General features: G+C 44.0%; 2 protein-coding genes across 2 annotated transcripts in view; both read left to right on the forward strand.

The window, feature by feature from the left end:
* Positions 1 to 20,227, forward strand: part of uvrag (UV radiation resistance associated gene) — a 260,049-nt gene that overhangs the window by 40,148 nt on the left and 199,674 nt on the right. The window contains exons 4-6 of the mRNA XM_067985644.1: positions 2,230 to 2,391; positions 8,710 to 8,784; positions 10,427 to 10,512. Coding sequence (XP_067841745.1) covers positions 2,230 to 2,391; positions 8,710 to 8,784; positions 10,427 to 10,512 — 323 coding nt within the window. The remainder of the gene's footprint in view (positions 1 to 2,229; positions 2,392 to 8,709; positions 8,785 to 10,426; positions 10,513 to 20,227) is intronic.
* LOC137322428 (uncharacterized) lies at positions 12,017 to 18,550 on the forward strand (the record flags this gene model as incomplete). Its single annotated transcript, XM_067985349.1, has 4 exons — positions 12,017 to 12,123; positions 16,385 to 16,586; positions 16,881 to 17,202; positions 18,099 to 18,550. Coding segments are annotated over exons 1-4 (1,083 nt in total), but the record flags the coding sequence as incomplete, so codon positions are not given.

Genomic DNA, 20,227 nt, shown 5'->3' on the forward strand with positions numbered 1-20,227 from the left:
GGACCAGGAGCCAATGTAGGTCTGGACGGGTGAAGGGTGAGCGCGACTTGGTATGGTGTAGGATATGGGCAGCAGAGTTTAATCATTTTTCCTTTGTATATCTGGAATTTGCCATACATTCCAAGCAGTTCAAAGGCTTATGGGACATATCAGAGGGACAGACTCTGAATAATGAAAGCATGAGTAGTCAGGGTGAAACAGAATTGAAAATGCGTTCTGGAGTGTCTTACAGACTGTTGGTAAAGAGACTCCCACTACATACGTTAGGGCCAGGGGCCGAGTATAGTTTTCCAAGACTTGGTAGATTTGCTATCATTGTATGTGAGCCTGTGCTGCTGTGTGTGTCCTTCTTGTTTAATTTCTATCAATAAATCTAGTCAGTTAATTCTGAACCTGAGATTGTGAGAGTACTAAAGAGTACGCAGTTGCTGCAGTGGTTGCTGACCACAGGGCTGCAGCTTCTGCTTAGCAGGGGGGAAGTGAGGTTCACTTATGGGAAGTGCAATGAGCCTTGCAAGTGGGAACAGCTTAATAAAATACCTAAATTTGGTTCACACTGGTGGCAATGGGGGTAGATTTTCAACTTGCTGTCCGGGCGCAAAACTGTAGTTATGAATCGGCCACCTGTTTATAGAAGCTGTCTGATGTTCCGCTCCATTGAAACCATATTAATTGCTGTTGAGTATTGCTAGGTTGTAGTTTTACATAAAAAATTAGTTAAAAAGCAAGCCAGAAACTTGGAGCTGCAATTCAAGTTTAGCTGTTTTGACTGGGAGTGAGTTTTTTCCAAACTTTTTTTTTCTCTCTTCTGTTCGACTCTGTGGATGAAAGGGCTTTGTAAGGCAGCACTAGGGTTAGTCATTGTTATTCCTGCTGAACCCCTTCACTCAGTGAGTATCCCTATGTGAATCTCACTTTATTTTTGTTACTTGGAGAAGGTTGATGAGAATACATGGATGCAGGGGAAGCCATGTTAAGTTAGAGAGGGGAAGGGTTCCTACCCAGTGTTATCCTTCCAGTAATATCTATCAGAAAATGTAGACTTCTCTGGACTTGGCTGAGGAACAATGCAAGAGCTTAGCATCACCAAGCAGCCAATGACTAAATTGCGCTGCGCGCTTCAAAAAGATGTCCAGTCAAACTCCACGACCCACGTGGCACTGCCAGTAGCTGTCGAGGCCTATTCGGTCCTGAATTTATGCTTTCAGATCCCTCCAGGCTGGCACAGGGGCCATTAATCAGTCTCCGATCCGTAAATACATGAGACAGAAGACGGTGTTTGTCGGAGCACACAACTTCATCACTTTTCTATGGCTTTCTCCTTGAATTGTTTCTTCCTTTATATTAGTAACAAACCGAAAAAAGCTTCAAGCTACCCCTTTAAGCCTCTGCATGCCTTTTTAAGCTTGAACAAATCATGCAAATAAACCTCCGAATACAGGTGGCTTCAGCAATGTTTAGGTTGGGTGTGTGCAAATCTCTTTTGGGCTGACTCAAAAGTTGGTCCAACAGTATAATTAAATGAAACAGAAAAGATCTCTAATCTGCCACACAGTACATTAAACAGTAAATAGATCAGATTAACAATAGAAAATTCATGTCACAAATACAGTGGTGAATATCCAGGAAGATATGAAAACTTCCATGTCGTTGTGAAATCTGAGTTCTTCACTTCAAAGCACATTTGCTGGTAATTAAAATGCATTTGGGAGTAATAGGAGCAGTACATGAACTGTAATGAAAGGTCTACAATTGAAATGCCAACATATTTGCTCTTTATAGATACTAAGAGACCTGTATTTTCAACATTTGCCATTTTTCTCTCTTTATTTTATGTTTTTTTTAAATATAGGAATTGGTGGGAACAAGACCAGAAATGACCATCTGTTTGGTCCCAAAGTTCCAAAAATACCGTACTATGCTCTCAGAAACCCCTAATGACTCTTTCATCAAAAAACTATCCGGTTCCATTGTCAGTTTGTTGACGCTATCTGTCTCCACTTGGCAGTCTGTTCCACAGGAGACTAGGGTGTAAGTGATGAATAAGAGAGCACAACATTGAAGGAGAAACTAAAATACTTTTGATGTAAATGAGATTTCTGCAGCACTTTCCCCGCCCCCCCCCCACCAATGAAAATGATTAACTCTGCTTCCTCCCAGTTTCATACTCTGCATGGGTTTCACTATGTTTAATTATATTTTTTCTTTTCCTTTTTTCCTGTGATGCAGAATCCAACATGGAGGAGTTTAGACTTTGGCTTGATGCCAGACCGCCTTGATACTTCCGTTTCATGTTTCTTGGTGAGGATCTGGGGAGGAAAGAAGGGACAATATCATCTGGTCATTGAGTGGAAGGTGAATCTTGATGGACTCAAATACTTGGGACAGCAGGTAAAATGCAGATCTTAGGCTCACTTATTCTAAGTAGATATAAGGTATTGAGATATATATTGGAAATCTATGGCAACTACCTTCTTTGTTCTGCAGGTGTTCTCCATGTCACACTCCATTCCCTGAGTGAGCGCTTGACCCTGTCCCAGTTTTCATCAGTAATATTACAAGTTACATCAAGAGTGTCCAGAGTGTCTCTTGAATCCCCTGAATTGCCATTCTTTTTTCTCAGCTGTGACAGAGTCAGCTTGCTGTTGAACTCTGTTGAACCTCTTTAGGGTGGAAGATTTCCTCTGTTCGTCATTTGTTTGTAGTGAAATTGTATGAAAAAAGTGTTTACAATTTTGCTACATGAGCTTAAGAGGAACTTGTCCCATCCCTGATGTCCACACATGCACTTTTTGCAGCAGGGTCACTGAAAAGCAATCCAGATCAGGAGCCTGAGCTGCTATTTTTTTTCCCCCCTTCCCCTTCGTTGCAGTGGTGCTGAGGACAATTGTAACACTTCTGCTGTCACCTGGGCTCAAATCGCCCTTGTCTGTGTGGTTCAGTATCACATCGAGCAGTGTTTTTACTGTTGGGCATTTAAAAAAAAATTACATGCTGATGTTCCTGCGTGTACTTTTAAATGTCATCTGATTTGTGATCTAGAGTTGAAATATCTGATAAATACGTGTGATAATTCTAGTTAAGAATTTAAAGAGTTTTATAATGTGATTCCATTGAGGGATATTGAGTTTTCAAACTTATATTGGGTTAAGGAATTATACAGCTGTCAACTCAATTAAAGTAAATATATAGTATTAAGTGCATATGACGCTGATCTTGTGTAGGGGGGAATATAGAATCAAAGGTTACAGCACGGAAGGAGGTCATTTGGCCCATTGAGTCCATGCTGGCTCTTTACAAGAGCAATCCAGCTAGTCCCACTCCCCTGCCCTATCCCCGTAGCCCTGCACATTTTTTCCTTTCAAGTACTTTTCCAGTTCCCTTTTGAAAGCCACGATTGAATATGCCTCCGCCATCCCCCAGGCAGTGCATTCCAGATCTTAACCACTCGCTGTGTAAAAATGCTTTTCCTCATGTCACCTTTGGTTCTTCTGCCAATCACCTTAAATCTATGTCCTCTGGTTCTTGACCATTCTGCCAATGGGAACAGTTTCTCTCTATCCTCTCTAGATCCTTTTATGATTTTAAATACCTATCAAATCTCCTCTCAACCTTCTCTGTTCCAAGGAGAACAGCTTCTCTAGTCTATCCACGTAACCGAATTCCCTCATCCCTGGAATCATTCTAGTAAATCTTTTCTGTACTCTCTCTTCACATCTTTCCTAAAGTGCGGTGCCCAGAAGGGGACACAATACCCCGGTTGTGGTCAAATCAGTGTTTTATAAAGGTTCATCATGACTTCCTTGCTTTTGTACTGTGTGCCTCTATTTTTAAAGCCCAGGATCCTGTTTGCTTTTTTTTAAACAACTTTCTCAACCTGCCCTGCCACTTTCAACGATTTGTGCACATAGTCCCCCAGATCTCTCTGTTCCTGTAACCTTTTTAAAATTGTGCCCTCCAGTTTATATTGCCTCTCCTCGTTCTTCCTACCGAAATGTATCACTTCGCATTTTTCTGCGTTAAATTTCATTTGCCACGTGTCCGCCCATTCCACCAGCCTGTCTATATCCTCTTGAAGTCTATCACTACCCTCCTCGCTGTCCACTGCAATTCCATGTTTTGTCATCTACAAATTTTGAAATTGTGCCCTGTACACCCAAGTCCAAGTCATTAATGTAAATCAAGAAAATGCAGTGGTCCCAGCAGCGACCCCTGGGGAACACCACTGTACACCTCCCTCCAGTCCAAAAAACAACCGTTCACCACTAATCTCTGCTTCCTGTTATTTAGCCAATTTTGTATTCGTGCTGCTACTGCCCCCTTTATTCCATGGGCTTCAATCTTGATGACAAGCCTATTATGCGTCACTTTATCAAACGCCTTTTGAAAGTCCATAAACACCACATCAACCGCATTGCCCTCATCGACCCCCTCTGTTACCTCCTTTTAAAAAAAAAAACTCAATCAAGTTAGTTAAACATGATTTGCCTTTAACAATCCGTGCTGGCTTTCCCTAATCAATCAACCCTCGCCCAAGTGACTGTTAATTCTGTCCCGGATTATCGTTTCTAAAAGTTTCCCCACCACTGAGGTTAAACCAACTGGCTTGTAGTTGCTGGGTTTATCCTTACACCCTTTTTTTGAACAAGGGTGTAACATTTGCAATTCTCCATTTGCGGCATAGCTCCTGAATGATTCCTGGTACATGTGATTCTGGTAAATTAGCTGCTTTATTTTTAAATGGGATATTGCAGCTGTGCTTACTGGATAGTTTGTGTGTATGTTATCTCTATTTTGCTTGTATCTTGCCACAGTATGAAGTAAATAACCCAGGTAGAGGATCAGGCTGTGAAATTGTGATAGAGATGTTAATCTGCTTAAAGTAAATTTAAGAATTAAGTGCATAGTTTCAAGGTGCAGTAGAGATCTTGTTGGAGAGCACCAGTGAAAAGTGGGTTTTTATCATAGTTGGGGAATTTGATGTGATAAAAAGAAAGATGGACAGACTTGCATTTATATAGCGCCTTTCATGACCTCAGGAAATCCCAAAGCGCTTCACAGCCAGTGAAGTACTTTTGAAGTGTAGTCACTGTTGTAATGTAGGAAACGTGGCAGCCAATTTGCACAGAGCAAGGTCTCAAACAACAATAATGACCAGATAGTCTGTTTTAGTGATGTCAGTTGAGGGATAAATATTGGCATGGACACCGGGAAGAACTTTCCTGCTCTTCGAAATAGTGCCATGGGATCTTTTGCGTCCACTTAAGGTTTAATGTCTCATTTGAAAGATGGCACCTCCGACAGTGCAGCACTCCCTCCATACTTCACTGAAATGTCAGCCTAGATTATGTGCTCAAGTCCCTGGAGTGGAACTCGTGCCTTTGAGTCATAAGGTCGAGGGTTCAAGTGCCACCACTGAGCTATGGCTGACATCTAAGTAGAATGCTGAGGAAGCCAAAAATAATTTGTTTGATAGAACAGTACTGTAGTGGGTATTGGTCAGAGGGTCGGTGGGAATTAGTAAACATCATAGTTTCTGTTGGAAACCACAGTGTAAAAACCATAAGGTAAATATTTTAAGTGCTGGTGGTTATTCGGGGAGTTTTCATTACATCAAACCTTGGTCAGAAACTGAAGTGCACAGGATGTTGAACTCAGCAGCAGTCCCTTCAGTCAGTAAATAAGCAGAAAAAGAGTTGTTTAAACTAGATTTGGCAGGTGGAGGGTCCAGGATGTACAGTATAGGCTCAAATGAAGAGGTGTTGAAGGGTAAACTTAAATATTTTGTACTAATGCAAGAAACACTTGGGTATTCTGGAATTAAAGGTATAAGCAGCTAACAAAATATTAACATTATCGGCATCACTAAGCAGTTGGGTAAGTGATGGACGTTTGTAATATTTTGCAAAGGAGTCAATTAAGTTAGGCAGTTATTAAAAAAAACACAGCAGGAGTAGGCAAAACAGAAAAAAAGGGTGAGAATAGAAATAATTTGGGTAAGAATTATGAACAAGGGCAAAATAAACAATAATTGGCAGTGACTCGGTATGAGCAGGCACTGAGGAGTTTAGGAAAGGATCTCCTGGAATTGCAGCCTGATGATCCTGGTAGGAATTCAAAAATCCCAGAGGTCAGTGGGACAAAGAAAAAAGATAAAAGTACAAAACTTTTAAATGCAATTGTATGCTAGAAATTTGAGCACGCAAGGAAGCCATTTGGCCCATTGTCTGCCAGCTCCATATCTACTTTTATTTCCTTGTACTTTTTCTGTACCCTTCAATATTTATTCAATGAATGCACGATGTCTCTCTTCTCTAGCAGATAAAACCCTTTTTTATTTCAAGTATTTGAGAAATATGCAGTAGTTTGAGCGATCGGAAATGTCATCACCTGAGGTGATGAAGTTAAGATCTTCACATAATGAAGCAGTGGAACAAGCAAACTGATTTTACAACAAACAGTCAGAGCATTTAAAAAAAAAAAACAACCCTGATTTCCAAAGGATCTGGAAGAAAACTGGGAAGCATGTGGTTCAGGTAGTGAGCCTGTATGAGATGAGGTGAATGGAATCTCCTTCCACCCCCTGCCCCAGACCATTACACCCTTGTTAGTACATCAGATGCATTCTTGATTGTGCTTTATTTCCTTAACCAGGGAATAGGAGTTACTGAAGACTGTTTTGGGAATGTGTGGTTCTTTTGAAGCAGGAATTCAATGCTGAACACCTCGTGCTATCTTTTAATAGTTAGTATCTTGATAATTTGGTCAAGAGTTTCAAATTTTTGGACGTTGAGTATTTGGTGGATAGGAGAGGAACCGTATCATAGTCAAATACATTACTGTTCGCCCATTGTAGTAGGGATCACTAAGTAGCAATCTGGCTTGGGAATATTAGCCCTCACCCTCCCTCAGGGATGCTAACGCCAATAGTATTTGCCTTACAGCTGACAGCTACCTCAGCACCAACTGGGAATCCAAGCTGGAATCTTATGGTTGTGTTTACATCCGGGGAATCTCCCTGTTCCTCTTTAAATATAGTGGCCTTCCCTCTGTTGCTTGCTTTATTTATTGATTGATTGTGGGTAGGGCAGGAAATGTGTCAAAGAAACTCTCTGCCACATCTCTGCCAATGTTTCCAACCCCTGATTTCCTATAGCAGGGTGAAGCACATACAAAAAGAGAAGTTTGCCATCTGAAGTATTTCCTGTCATTTGCACCATAGCAATGCTGGATGCCAGGGATCGTGTTCATTCCAGGCCTCTAGTCTTGTTACAGTGGCAGAAGGGGAGTTTAATTTTTTTAATCCAGAAAGCCTGCGTAATCAATTGCATTGATCTTGGCTCTAAATTCAACATTTAAGATGATAATTCAGTTTTACCAGCAGCTCGAAGGCTGCTGGTAATGTGACTCCTGCCGTGGCAAATCTCCACCAACAATGTGTCGATTCTGAGGCTAGAAAATTGCACTGGGTCAGGGGCACAGTCATGTAGCGGGCACATGTCCCATCACACTGGAGATGCACCCCAATTCGGTTAAAGCTTATTCCACTCTGACCTCTGCCACAAGTTTACTGATCGAAAGAGGACAATCCTCAGTGAGTTTCAGTTTTGACTTGAGTTCATATTTTGTGTTTATTACACAGCAAATATGCATTTTTCACATTTTGACTTTTCTTTCCTTTTAAATTGGCCCTTGCCATTTTACGCTTTAAAAAAAAATCTTCTGTCTCTTCAGGCTCACCTCCATGCATCCTCATTCAGCTGAGCAGGTCAAATGGACCAGGGGGGCCTTCCTTGGCTGCTTGAGTCACTTACACCCTGTTTGTTTGCTAATGGGCCATGCATTCTCTTTGGATTGCATTTCCTCACTAATTGAGAATATGACTATGTTTGATGGGCCCAATTGTGACCTTGATATGAGCTATTAGCTTATAGTATCCGATTCTGCGCCATATAGTAGCTGTAAGGTGTATTTCAAAGCCCACTGCAGTAGGTAGTATAAATATTTGAAGCCTTGGGTCTTAAAACTATTATTTGGGGTTGGTGCATGAGCGTGGCCGTGATCAATGGCTGCAGTTTGACAGTTGCCTGTGGTCATAGTCATGCCCAGGCGATGTACCAGAGTTAAACAAATCTACATCTTTTTTATATTATTAAGATGTAATATATTAGAAAGAAAGAGCTTGCAGTTATGTAACACCTCATCACATCTCTCAGGACATCCCAAAACGCTTCAAAAAGTAACTCGCTGGAAGTGCAGTTACTGTTATGTGGTTATATATGCCAGCCAATTGGCACGTGCAGCCAGATCCCACAAAAGGCAAATTAAATGAATGACCTGTTTCTATTGGTGAGTGAAAGAGGAATGTTGATGGGGACTTAGGGGGAGCTCCATGCTGCTGTTTGAATAGAGCCGTGGGATCATTTTTAGGAGTTTGCCTGACGAGCTTTACCTGCTTAATTCAATTTACCGGATAACCCAAATTGTTTTCGTGTAAAAAAAAAAAGGACTCTGAATTATCAAGAGTAAACTACAGCAATCTTCTGTGAGCTTTTTGAAAAACTTGAGAGGTAAGTAATTGCTTTGGGACCAGGAGAGGGCAAAGAAGAAAATACCAATTGCAAATACTGTTGCATCATTATATTGTACACTCTGCTTGTGCTACTTGTAAATTTTTTAACTAGAGATGGATATTTTTTTTTGGCTTAGATTCGTGCACATAATCCCAATGAGGTAATATTCGGATTGAACGATGGCTACTACGGAACACCCTTTGATCACAAGGTAAGACCTTTTTCTTCTATGTTCATATCGTTCAGTTTTTGCCTTTGGTGAGAATATAAATTCTTCTCTCTTTCTGGTTACATTCTTATCAATATTTTCCTAGTGGTCTAAGGGCAAACACCAACTCAGATATAAAAGTGGGTGCTCTGCCAGTGGGCCTTATAGCCTTTGGATTGGGGGGTGGAGGGGTGAAATCAGGTGGACCTATTATACCGAAGGGTAATTAAGTTGTGAATTAAGTTACCAGAAAAGGCTGCTCAAACATTCAGTATAAATGAGCTCAAGAGGCATGTCAATGCATTTCTAGAGATAGAAGCAGTTGAGGGATATTGAGAGGTGGTGGTTAGCTAGGGTTGATGTGTCAAAAAGGGAATGGCTCGTTTGGGTCCAAAGACCTTTTTCTGTTCCTAACAATTCTTCTGTTGACTGAATTATGGCTCATATCTGCACTTTACTAAATCCATGGTGCTGAGCTGCTCTGAAATGTTTTTAAATTGCTGGAAAACACTCAGCAGGTCTGGCAGCATCTGTGGAGAGAGAAACAGTCAATGTTTCAGGTCGGTGACCTATCTGAAGTTCTGAGTTCTGATGGAAGGTCATTGACCAGAAACATTAACTCTGTTTCTCTCTCCACAGATGCTGCCAGACCTGCTGAGTGTTACCAGCATTTCCTGTTTCTATTTCAAATTTCCAGCATCCGCAGTACTTTGCTTTGTTTTTTTAAATTGTGGGTTTGGTGCAATTGCCTGAATTGGTGACCAGCCCATTGTATTGAAGCAGTAAGCGTTAATTTGCAAACTTGCAGCTTACACTGGTAACTTGGTGGTCGCAGTTGTCAAGTTAACGTGGTACACTGTAAACTGCTTATAGAGGACTGATGTGCCTGATTTGTGTGCTTACCTGATGTCTGGTGTAATTGGGCAAGTTGGTCAGGCTGTGGAACCAGATATTTAGGCCACTGTTCCTCAGCCCGTCACATCTCAACACACTGATCAGTTCCTCTTCAACTCTTAGAAAGTGAGGCACTTATATTTTTTGGAGGGGTCATGCACAAGGTACATATTGTCTGTACAGAAAGAAGAAAAAAAATCTCTGCTGGGTCAGTGTGGTTTCTGGTTTACCCGACTGTGCAAGCAAGCTAGAGTGCCCTGTATCAGCAGACACCATCCGAGTTTAAAAATAACTAGTTAGTTTGATTGACTATTCTGGTTTGTGTAGCACTTTAATATCAATCAAGTACTAAAGTTTATGGCTAAATATTGCAGACGATTTATTTGACACAGCTGTAGGTTTACTGTAAGGATGTAGGTCAATTGTATTTATTAACATTGAGCCGGGATAGATGCATTGTTTCTTGAAATGTTTCCACTTTGCAAGAGTCTGCCTCAAACTAGATGCCCCAGAAGGGAATGCAGATAAGAGGATTATTGCATAATGTTCTTTTCCATAATTGCGTTTAAGTTTAAAATAAAGCATGTTCTAGTGCAGTCTGCGATTTAAGCCACAGGAGAGCGCTGTTGCAGTTTTCGGTAAACTTGTAATAGATAGGAATCTTGCCCCACACTCAAACCGAAGGAAAAAGCCTTTTGCTTTCAAATTAATTGAGCCCAGACTGGTGAAAAGATCTGTTCCTTTTACTCAGGACCTCACCGAAAAGAAGAGGAGCAGTCTTCTGCAGGTGGACCAGAACTCTGTGAGGAACTCATATAGTGTCTTCTCTCTGCTGAGGTAAGGGATGGACCAAGGTTATTAAACTCTTTCAAACCCAAACTCCACTGGGAGGGACATGTCAGCATTGCTATCACAGATCTAATGTTTCATTGGTTGTTTGCAAACATTTAAAATTGTTTTGTTAACTTTGAGATGTCTAATTTGTATCATATATCCCTGTATTAAAAGAGTTAATATAAAAAAAACACATTTGAGGGGGCTTGTCTAATGGCTCAGTCAATGAAGAACTGATGCTTGTAAATCAGAAAGGTCCCAGATTTGATTCCTGAGCTAGGCTGTGGCGAGTTTGCTGATCTCTGCCGGGTCACTACACTTGTCCTCAGCACCCTGGGTGAGGCCAAGGAGGGCGCAGGGGATCAAAGTTCTTTCACTCCTGGTCTCCACCCAATGACTTCTGCGGGATAAATCCAGAATCAAGCTTGTCTGTGGTTTCTTACTACCACCGTCGCAGTGAAATAATCTGCTGATACGTGGGGGCAATTTTAACCTAATCTGCCGGACAAGAAACTGACTGGACCGGGCGTAACGCTGGTTTTGAATCCTGCCCGATTTTACACTCCACTGAAGTCAATGGATATTGGGCAGGGTGTAAAACTGACGTTCCGTCCAATCCCGTGGGCTTCCCACCCAACGGGTTAGATTAAAATGACCCGCTTAGATTGAAGGTGATTGGGAAAAGAACCAAAGGTGACATGAGGAAAAACGTTTTTACACAGCGAGTGGTTAGGATCTGGAATGCACTGCCTGAGGGGGTGGTGGAGGCAGATTCAAACATGGCTTTCAAAAGGGAACTGGATCAGCACTTGAAAGGAAAAAATTAGCAGGGCTGCGGGGATAGGGCGGGGGAGTGGGACTAACTGGATTGCTCTTGCATAGAGCAGGCATGGACTCGATGGGCCGATTGGCCTCCTTTCATGCTGTAACCGTTCTGATTCCAATGTCCAGGCTCAGACATGAAGCATAGCTACTTGGGCAAGGGAGCAGAGAGAAACTGGTGCCTGACCAGCAGTACCCCAGTGTAAATCTGCCTTCAGGAGTAGAGCGGAGAAAACTGGAGCAAGCAACAAAAAAAATGCTGCAAATGCACTTAAACAATTAACATATGGTTCTGTTGTATGCGAATCATAGTGTGATGCTTGTGAGTGCCTCCTAAATAATTGTTTGACTAAACTCCTTCCTGTATTGTATTGATCTAATGTAGACGATGACAAAGGCTCTAAAATTAGTTTTTGTATTCAACTGGATTAAAATAAACTGCAAATTTAGATTTTTGGCAGAACACAAAAGAAAATCTTAAAACTTTTCATATTTAAAAGGCAAATAGAAATAAAAATCAAACTATTTTTGAAGAGACAGTAAATAGAGAAACTAAATCTGATCAAATGTAATATTTGTTAAAAATGGAGTTAAAAAAATACTAGAAAATATTATTAAATGGAAGAAAAGAATTGTGATGAAGATCATATAATTACTTTTTAAGTAGAGGAGGAGGAGGAGGAATATGACCCAAGAACTGGGTGAGGAGAATGAGTGCAGCCTCCAGGGGAGAGTCGACCTCTGCTTCAGCGAGCAGTCTATGGGCACAGGCAGTGCACAGGGCGGAGAACAGTGAGCGGGGCCTGTGAATGAGGCAGACTGTTGATGACTGGGTCCCAGAGTGTGGTACCTGATGGGCAGGAACCATAGCTCGGTGATCAGCAACCTGAAGATATAGGCGCTGGGTGAAGAAAATTGCAATAGGAGGAGTAGTTGCCAGTGGGGCTAGAGCTAGCTGCTCAAGTCAATGGGCTAAGCAGCATATTGGAGGCAAGTGGAGCTGCATTGGGGAACTTAGAGTGGGGCTGATACCTGGTTGGAAGGGAGCCTGGGGATCCACAAATGGCTGACTGAGTAAATGGGAGTCTGAGGGCAACAGGGAGGGAGAGAAAGCTGTTGGAGAACAGCATTTTTATTAAAGATTAATTTCAGTTGAATAAGAACATAGAACATAGAATCATAGGTTACAGCACAGAAGGAGGCCATTCGGCCCATCGAGTCCGCGCCGGCTCTACGCAAGAGCAATCCAGCTAGTCACACCCCTGCCCTTTCCCCGTAGCCCTGCAAATTTTTTCCTTTCAAATATTTATCCAATTCCCTTTTGAAGGCCATGATTGAATCTGCCTTCACCACCCCCTCAGGCAGTGCTTTCCAGATCCTAACCACTTGCTGCGTTTAAAAAAAAAAAGTTTTTCCTCATGTCACCTTTGGTTCTTTTGCCAATCACCTAAAATCTATGTCCTCTGGTTCTTGACCTTTTCGCCAATGGGAACAGTTTCTCTCTATCTAGATCCTTCATGATTTTGAATATCCCAATCAAATCTCCTCACAACCGTTTCTGTTCCAAGGAGAACAACCCCAGCTTCTCTAGCCTATCCACGTAACTAAAGTCCCTCATCCCTGGAATCATTCCAGGACCACTGCTGTTGTTCCATTGATAATGAGATGTGTTTGTCCAGGGCAGAACTGCTCTTCCCTGTGATGAAATTTTCTACCCAAAGATACTTGATTTAATGCCTGAGCAGAGGACTGTCTGCAGTAAGTTATGATCAACACAGTCAGTTTTGCAGGAAGGAAACAGGTCATGCAATTATCTAGGTGACCATCAATCTTAATTTCAAAGCATCATACTAAATCACACGCAACTGTTTGCAATTCTTTCAGAGCAAATTACTTGCACCGGGTCCTGTTCACTCATCACCCATGTGCTTGCTGACCTAAATTAACTCCCGGTCCGACTAGGCCACGATTTTAAAATTCTCATCCTTGTTTTTGACTCCCTCCCTTCCTATCTCTGTACTCCTCCAATTCTGTCCTCTTGTGCACACCCGATTTTCATCGCTTCACCATTGGCGGCCCTGCCTTCAGCTACCTGGGCCCTAAGCGTTGGAATTCCCTCCTTAAACCCCTTTGCTTCTCTATCTCTCTCTCTCTCTCCTCCTTTAAGACGCTCCTTAAAACCTATCTCTTTGACCAAGCTTTTGGTCACCTGTCCTAATATCTCCTTGTGTGGCTTGGTGTCAAATTTTGTTTGATAACGCTCAATTGAAGCACCTTGGGACATTTTACTGCATTAAAGTCACTATATAAATGCAAGTTATTGATCTATTTGTAGTATGTTTTTTTTTTCCCCAGTTCACACTGCTGTTCGGTTTGGCAGGCACCAGCTATTCCCTGGTACCTTGTCACCCAAGTGGTCATTCTTTTGTAAGCAGAGACAGTTCAGCAGGCTATCCAACTTTTTTTATATTCATTCTCAGGATGTGGGCATCGCTGGCAAGGCCGGCATTCCTTGCCCATCCTTAGTCGCCCTGAGAAGGTGGTGGGCTTTCTGAAGTGCTGCAATTTTTTGATACATCTGAGTGACTTGCCAAGCCACTTCAGAGGGCAGTTAAGAGTCAACCACGTTGGTGTGGGACTGGAATCACACATTGGCTAGACCAATTTGGAATTCAGGTTTCCTTCCCTAAATGACATTAATGAACCAGTTGGGTTTTTCCGACAATCCGACAGCTTCATGGTCACTTTTACTAGTACCAGTTTTTTTAAACTGAAATTAAATTCTCAAACGCCATGGTGGGATTTGAACTCACGTTCTCTGGATAACTAGTCCAGTAACTGCCGGGGTAATGGACACAAATTGCATTTCTGATTTTTTTTTTTCCTTCTACCCAATTCCTCTTGTCAAGTTCATGTGTTAAAAAGTTGCTTTTGTAAGCGATCACCAGACTCTCTTCTGAATCAAATAAATGTCCATAATTTTATTCAACACTGGATGGCAGTAGAGTCAAATTTTTGAATTCTTCCCTTGTTCCTTTGCTTTCCTCTGCCCCTGGTCTCCAAAAATATGAGTGGTGAACAGTCTTAAATGAAATTGGGTGTAGGCACAATTCTCACTAAGTATATAATCATAGAATTGTACAGCATAGAAGGAGGCCATTTAGCCCATCATGCCTGTGCCAGCTCTTTGATAGAGCTATCCAATTGGTGCACTTTCCCCCATAGCCCTGCAAGTGTTTCCTTTTCAAGCATTTATCCAATTCCCTTTTGAAAGTTACTATTGAATCTGTTTCCACCGCCCTCTCAGGCAGTGCATTCCAGATCATCATAACTTGTTGCATTAAAAAAAAATTCTTCTCATCTTGACTCTGGTTCCTTTGCCAATTACCTTAAGTCTGTCTCCTCTGGTTACCGACCCTCCCACCAGTGGAAACAGTTTCTCCTTATCTTCTCTATCAAAACCCTTCATGATTTTCAACACCTTTATTAAATCTCCCCTTAACCATCTCTGTTCTAAGAAAACAATCCCAGCTTCTCCAATCTCTCCACATAACTGAAGCACTGGTTGAATTGTTTTTTTTTAAGTTTTGAAATGACCTTGGATAAGTAGTTGGAAGAGTGTTTGGGTGTTGAGGGATCCTTCAAAGGGAGCATCTCTTTCTCCTCAATCAGCAAGTAATCTAACAGACCCTGATGCTCAATGCTTCTTCCATTTCAGTGAGGACGATTTAGCAACAGTCAATCATAAAATGGTGATCAGGATTTTGTTTAGCTTTAGCTGGCAGATGTTTATACGCCAGGAGGACTTTTTTTGAAACTGAAGAAGATGGCGTCTTGATTGAATATTGCTAAGCTTTGTGGACGTTTCATTTTTTCTGTAATTGTTACAATTGCCACAGTGCACGCAAATTACAATCCAGTGAACATTCAATATATAGAAACCAACATTTTAAATAGCATTAAGACAAACGAAGCAGAAGATCCCAGACTTGAAGCCCAGACTTGGTGCCGCAGCCCGTGTTATACAGCTTTTCTGCTTCTGTGGTATGGTGTTCTCCGAGCGTTTTAGGGTGTTTTCATTCTGATTAAAAGTTTTTTGTAAACCTATTCTTTCTTGTAAACAATTTTACAACACCAAGTTATAGTCCAGCAATTTTATTTTGCTGGACTATAACTTGGTGTTGTAAAATTGTTTACAATTGTCAACCCCAGTCCATCACCGGCATCTCCACATCTATTCTTTCTTGAGCCAAGCACTGGTTACAGCCAAGCAGGCTGGGCAACTTGTTGCTCTGGGCTAGCTGCTTGAAGGTCCAGGAGAGTGGTTGAAGGGCAACTCCCCCCCCCCCCCCCCCCCCCCCCCCCCAAGTTTCTCTCTCTCTTTGTTCCAGGTGAAAAAGAGCCTGTTCTTCTAGTTGATGTCCTCATGTTGTGGCAGCAACCAAGAGCACAGTGACATGGGATGGGGAGGAGGGGAATGAACCTGTATTCACCACTGTGCTCACTGTTTAACCCTGTTCAGTTGCACCATGCCAACACAATGTATGCTGTGTTTCAGTTTCCTCCCGCGCCCCCTTGGGGACCTGCTAATTAAATTTGTGTGTAGATTTTAATAGGTGTTCCGTTTAATAGGTACAGTTTATATTGTTAGATCACGGCTATATTTTCCCCCACTTTGAGGTCTGCAAAATTCCCAGTTTAACCACAATCATTTAAGCTGTAAGTATGTTTCTGTACAGCAACAGACAGGTGCTCTGAAAACAGTATTTGTTTTAAACCCTGTACAACATGGTGGGATTGAACACAATACCCTGGAGATTTTTGCAGCACTGCGTAAACAGGGGATGTCTTTGTTCCCTGCTTGAAAAGCAGTAATATTATAAACCTAACCAGTTCTTTTTGTACTTGAACGTTATTCATTTTGGTTCCTGCAATATTAACGATTACATCATCTGATGGTGTAGACTGTATGAAACTATTCCCTTTGTAGTTGGCTGCAGTCTCGGTACTATCACTGGCTCCTAATCTAGCTTCTAGAATCTCCAAACTGCAGAACTCCTTGTCTCTTTATATCTCTATCTTTATGTCTTTCTCTTTTTGTCTGTGTCTGCGTGTGTGTGTGTGTGTGTCTGTGTCTGCTTTGTGTGTGTGTGTGTGTGTGTGTGTCTGTGTCTGCTTGCATGTGTGTGTGTGTCTGTGTCTGCTTGCATGTGTGTCTGTGTCTGCTTGCATGTGTGTGTGTCTGTGTCTGCTTGCATGTGTGTGTGTCTGTGTCTGCTTGCATGTGTGTGTGTCTGTGTCTGCTTGCATGTGTGTGTGTCTGTGTCTGCTTGCATGTGTGTGTGTCTGTCTGCTTGCATGTGTGTGTGTCTCTGTCTGCTTGCATGTGTGTGTGTCTCTGTCTGCTTGCATGTGTGTGTGTCTCCGTCTGCTTGCATGTGTGTGTGTCTCCGTCTGCTTGCATGTGTGTGTGTCTCTGTCTGCTTGCATGTGTGTGTGTCTCTCTGCTTGCATGTGTGTGTGTCTCTGTCTGCTTGCATGTGTGTGTCTCTGTCTGCTTGCATGTGTGTGTGTCTCTGTCTGCTTGCGTGTGTGTGTGTCTCTGTCTGCTTGCGTGTGTGTGTGTCTGTGTCTGCTTGCGTGTGTGTCTCTGTGTCTGCTTGCGTGTGTGTGTCTGTGTCTGCTTGCGTGTGTGTGTGTCTGTGTCTGCTTGCGTGTGTGTCTGTGTCTGCTTGCGTGTGTGTGTGTGTGTCTGCTTGCGTGTGTGTGTGTCTGTGTCTGCTTGCGTGTGTGTGTGTCTGTCTGCTTGCGTGTGTGTGTGTCTGTCTGCTTGCGTGTGTGTGTGTCTGTCTGCTTGCGTGTGTGTGTGTCTGTGTCTGCTTGCGTGTGTGTGTGTCTGTGTCTGCTTGCGTGTGTGTCTGTGTCTGCTTGCGTGTGTGTGTCTGTCTGCTTGCGTGTGTGTGTGTCTGTGTCTGCTTGCGTGTGTGTGTGTCTGTGTCTGCTTGCGTGTGTGTGTGTCTGTGTCTGCTTGCGTGTGTGTGTGTCTGTGTCTGCTTGCGTGTGTGTGTGTCTGTGTCTGCTTGCGTGTGTGTGTGTCTGTGTCTGCTTGCGTGTGTGTGTGTCTGTGTCTGCTTGCGTGTGTGTGTGTCTGTGTCTGCTTGCGTGTGTGTGTGTCTGTGTCTGCTTGCGTGTGTGTGTGTCTGTGTCTGCTTGCGTGTGTGTGTCTGTGTCTGCTTGCGTGTGTGTGTCTGTGTCTGCTTGCGTGTGTGTGTGTCTGTGTCTGCTTGCGTGTGTGTGTGTCTGTCTGCTTGCGTGTGTGTGTGTCTGTGTCTGCTTGCGTGTGTGTGTCTGTGTCTGCTTGCGTGTGTGTCTGTGTCTGCTTGCGTGTGTGTGTGTCTGTGTCTGCTTGCGTGTGTGTGTGTCTGTGTCTGCTTGCGTGCGTGTGTGTCTGTGTCTGCTTGCGTGCGTGTGTGTCTGTGTCTGCTTGCGTGCGTGTGTGTCTGTCTGCTTGCGTGTGTGTCTGTCTGCTTGCGTGTGTGTCTGTCTGCTTGCGTGTGTGTCTGTCTGCTTGTGTGTGTGTCTGTGTCTGCTTGCGTGTGTGTCTGTGTCTGCTTGCGTGTGTCTGTGTCTGCTTGCGTGTGTGTCTGTGTCTGCTTGCGTGTGTGTCTGTCTGTCTGCTTGCGTGTGTCTGTGTCTGCTTGCGTGTGTGTCTGTCTGCTTGCGTGTGTGTCTGTGTCTGCTTGCGTGTGTGTCTGTGTCTGCTTGCGTGTGTGTCTGTGTCTGCTTGCGTGTGTCTGTGTCTGCTTGCGTGTGTCTGTGTCTGCTTGCGTGTGTGTGTGTCTGCTTGCGTGTGTGTGTCTGCTTGCGTGTGTGTGTCTGCTTGCGTGTGTGTGTCTGCTTGCGTGTGTGTGTCTGCTTGCGTGTGTGTGTCTGCTTGCGTGTGTGTGTCTGCTTGCGTGTGTGTGTCTGCTTGCGTGTGTGTGTCTGCTTGCGTGTGTGTGTCTGCTTGCGTGTGTGTGTCTGCTTGCGTGTGTGTGTCTGCTTGCGTGTGTGTGTCTGCTTGCGTGTGTGTGTCTGCTTGCGTGTGTGTGTCTGCTTGCGTGTGTGTGTCTGCTTGCGTGTGTGTGTCTGCTTGCGTGTGTGTGTCTGCTTGCGTGTGTGTGTCTGCTTGCGTGTGTGTGTCTGCTTGCGTGTGTGTGTCTGCTTGCGTGTGTGTGTCTGCTTGCGTGTGTGTGTCTGCTTGCGTGTGTGTGTGTCTGCTTGCGTGTGTCTGTGTCTGCTTGCGTGTGTCTGTGTCTGCTTGCGTGTGTGTCTGTGTCTGTGTCTGCTTGCGTGTGTGTCTGTGTCTGCTTGCGTGTGTGTCTGTCTGCTTGCGTGCGTGTGTCTTCTTGCGTGCGTGTGTCTTCTTGCGTGCGTGTGTCTTCTTGCGTGCGTGTGTCTTCTTGCGTGCGTGTGTCTTCTTGCGTGCGTGTGTCTTCGTGCGTGCGTGTGTCTTCGTGCGTGCGTGTGTCTTCGTGCGTGCGTGTGTCTGTCTGCGTGCGTGTGTCTGTCTGCGTGCGTGTGTCTGTCTGCGTGCGTGTGTCTGTCTGCTTGCGTGTGTCTGTCTGCTTGCGTGTGTCTGTCTGCTTGCGTGTGTCTGTCTGCTTGCGTGTGTCTGTCTGCTTGCGTGTGTCTGTCTGCTTGCGTGTGTCTGTCTGCTTGCGTGTGTGTCTGCTTGCGTGTGTGTCTGCTTGCGTGTGTGTCTGCTTGCGTGTGTGTCTGCTTGCGTGTGTGTCTGCTTGCGTGTGTGTCTGCTTGCGTGTGTGTCTGCTTGCGTGTGTGTGTGTCTGCTTGCGTGTGTGTGTGTCTGCTTGCGTGTGTGTGCGTCTGCTTGCGTGCGTGTGTCTGCGTCTGCTTGCGTGCGTGTGTGTCTGTGTGTGTGTGTGTGTGTGTCTGTCTGCGTGTGTGCGTGTGTGTCTGTCTGCGTCTGCTTGAGTGTGTCTGTCTGCGTCTGCTTGCGCGTGTGTGTCTGCGTCTGCTTGCGTGCGTGTGTGTCTGCGTCTGCTTGCGTGCGTGTGTGTCTGCGTCTGCTTGCGTGCGTGTGTGTGTGTCTGCGTCTGCTTGCGTGCGTGTGTGTGCGTCTGCTTGCGTGCGTGCGTGTGTCTGCGTCTGCTTGCGTGCGTGCGTGTCTGCGTCTGCTTGCGTGCGTGCGTGTCTGCGTCTGCTTGCGTGCGTGCGTGTCTGCGTCTGCTTGCGTGCGTGCGTGCGTGTCTGCGTCTGCTTGCGTGCGTGCGTGTGTGTCTGCGTCTGCTTGCGTGCGTGCGTGTGTGTCTGCGTCTGCTTGCGTGCGTGCGTGTGTGTCTGCGTCTGCTTGCGTGCGTGTGTGTCTGCGTCTGCTTGCGTGCGTGTGTGTCTGCGTCTGCTTGCGTGCGTGTGTGTCTGCCTGCTCCTGCGCCTTTGGGTGTGTGTGTGTGGGTGTGTGTATGGCTCTGGCTCTGGCTCTCGCACTGACTCTCTGTTAAAGCTGATTTATTAATCTATAGAGCTATTGTAAAGGGCAATTTAACCCAGATGGGATTTCAATTTAAGGAGAAGTTAAGTTTTTTTTTAAATGTTGGTGTGTAAATTTAGAACATCATGTTCTCACTCTGTTGGAGCTCTTAGTTTCTTGACAGATGTGGTGTTAAGATTCCTTCGATGTAGAGGCCACTGGATACTTCTCACTCCGATACAAGGTGGTAATCTAATTGAGGGATTCAGATAACACCATAGACTGAAGAACTGAGTGATCTATATTTATCATATGAAACCCAAGATTAAATTACTGACTTAAATTTGCCCACAAGCAGTGATACTGTGTACAATATATACGCAGTGATTAAATTCTGTCTCGTTGCATATCCTCCATACACAAATT

The sequence above is a fragment of the Heptranchias perlo genome, chromosome 6, assembly GCF_035084215.1.
Source record: "Heptranchias perlo isolate sHepPer1 chromosome 6, sHepPer1.hap1, whole genome shotgun sequence".
NCBI lineage: Eukaryota > Metazoa > Chordata > Chondrichthyes > Hexanchiformes > Hexanchidae > Heptranchias > Heptranchias perlo.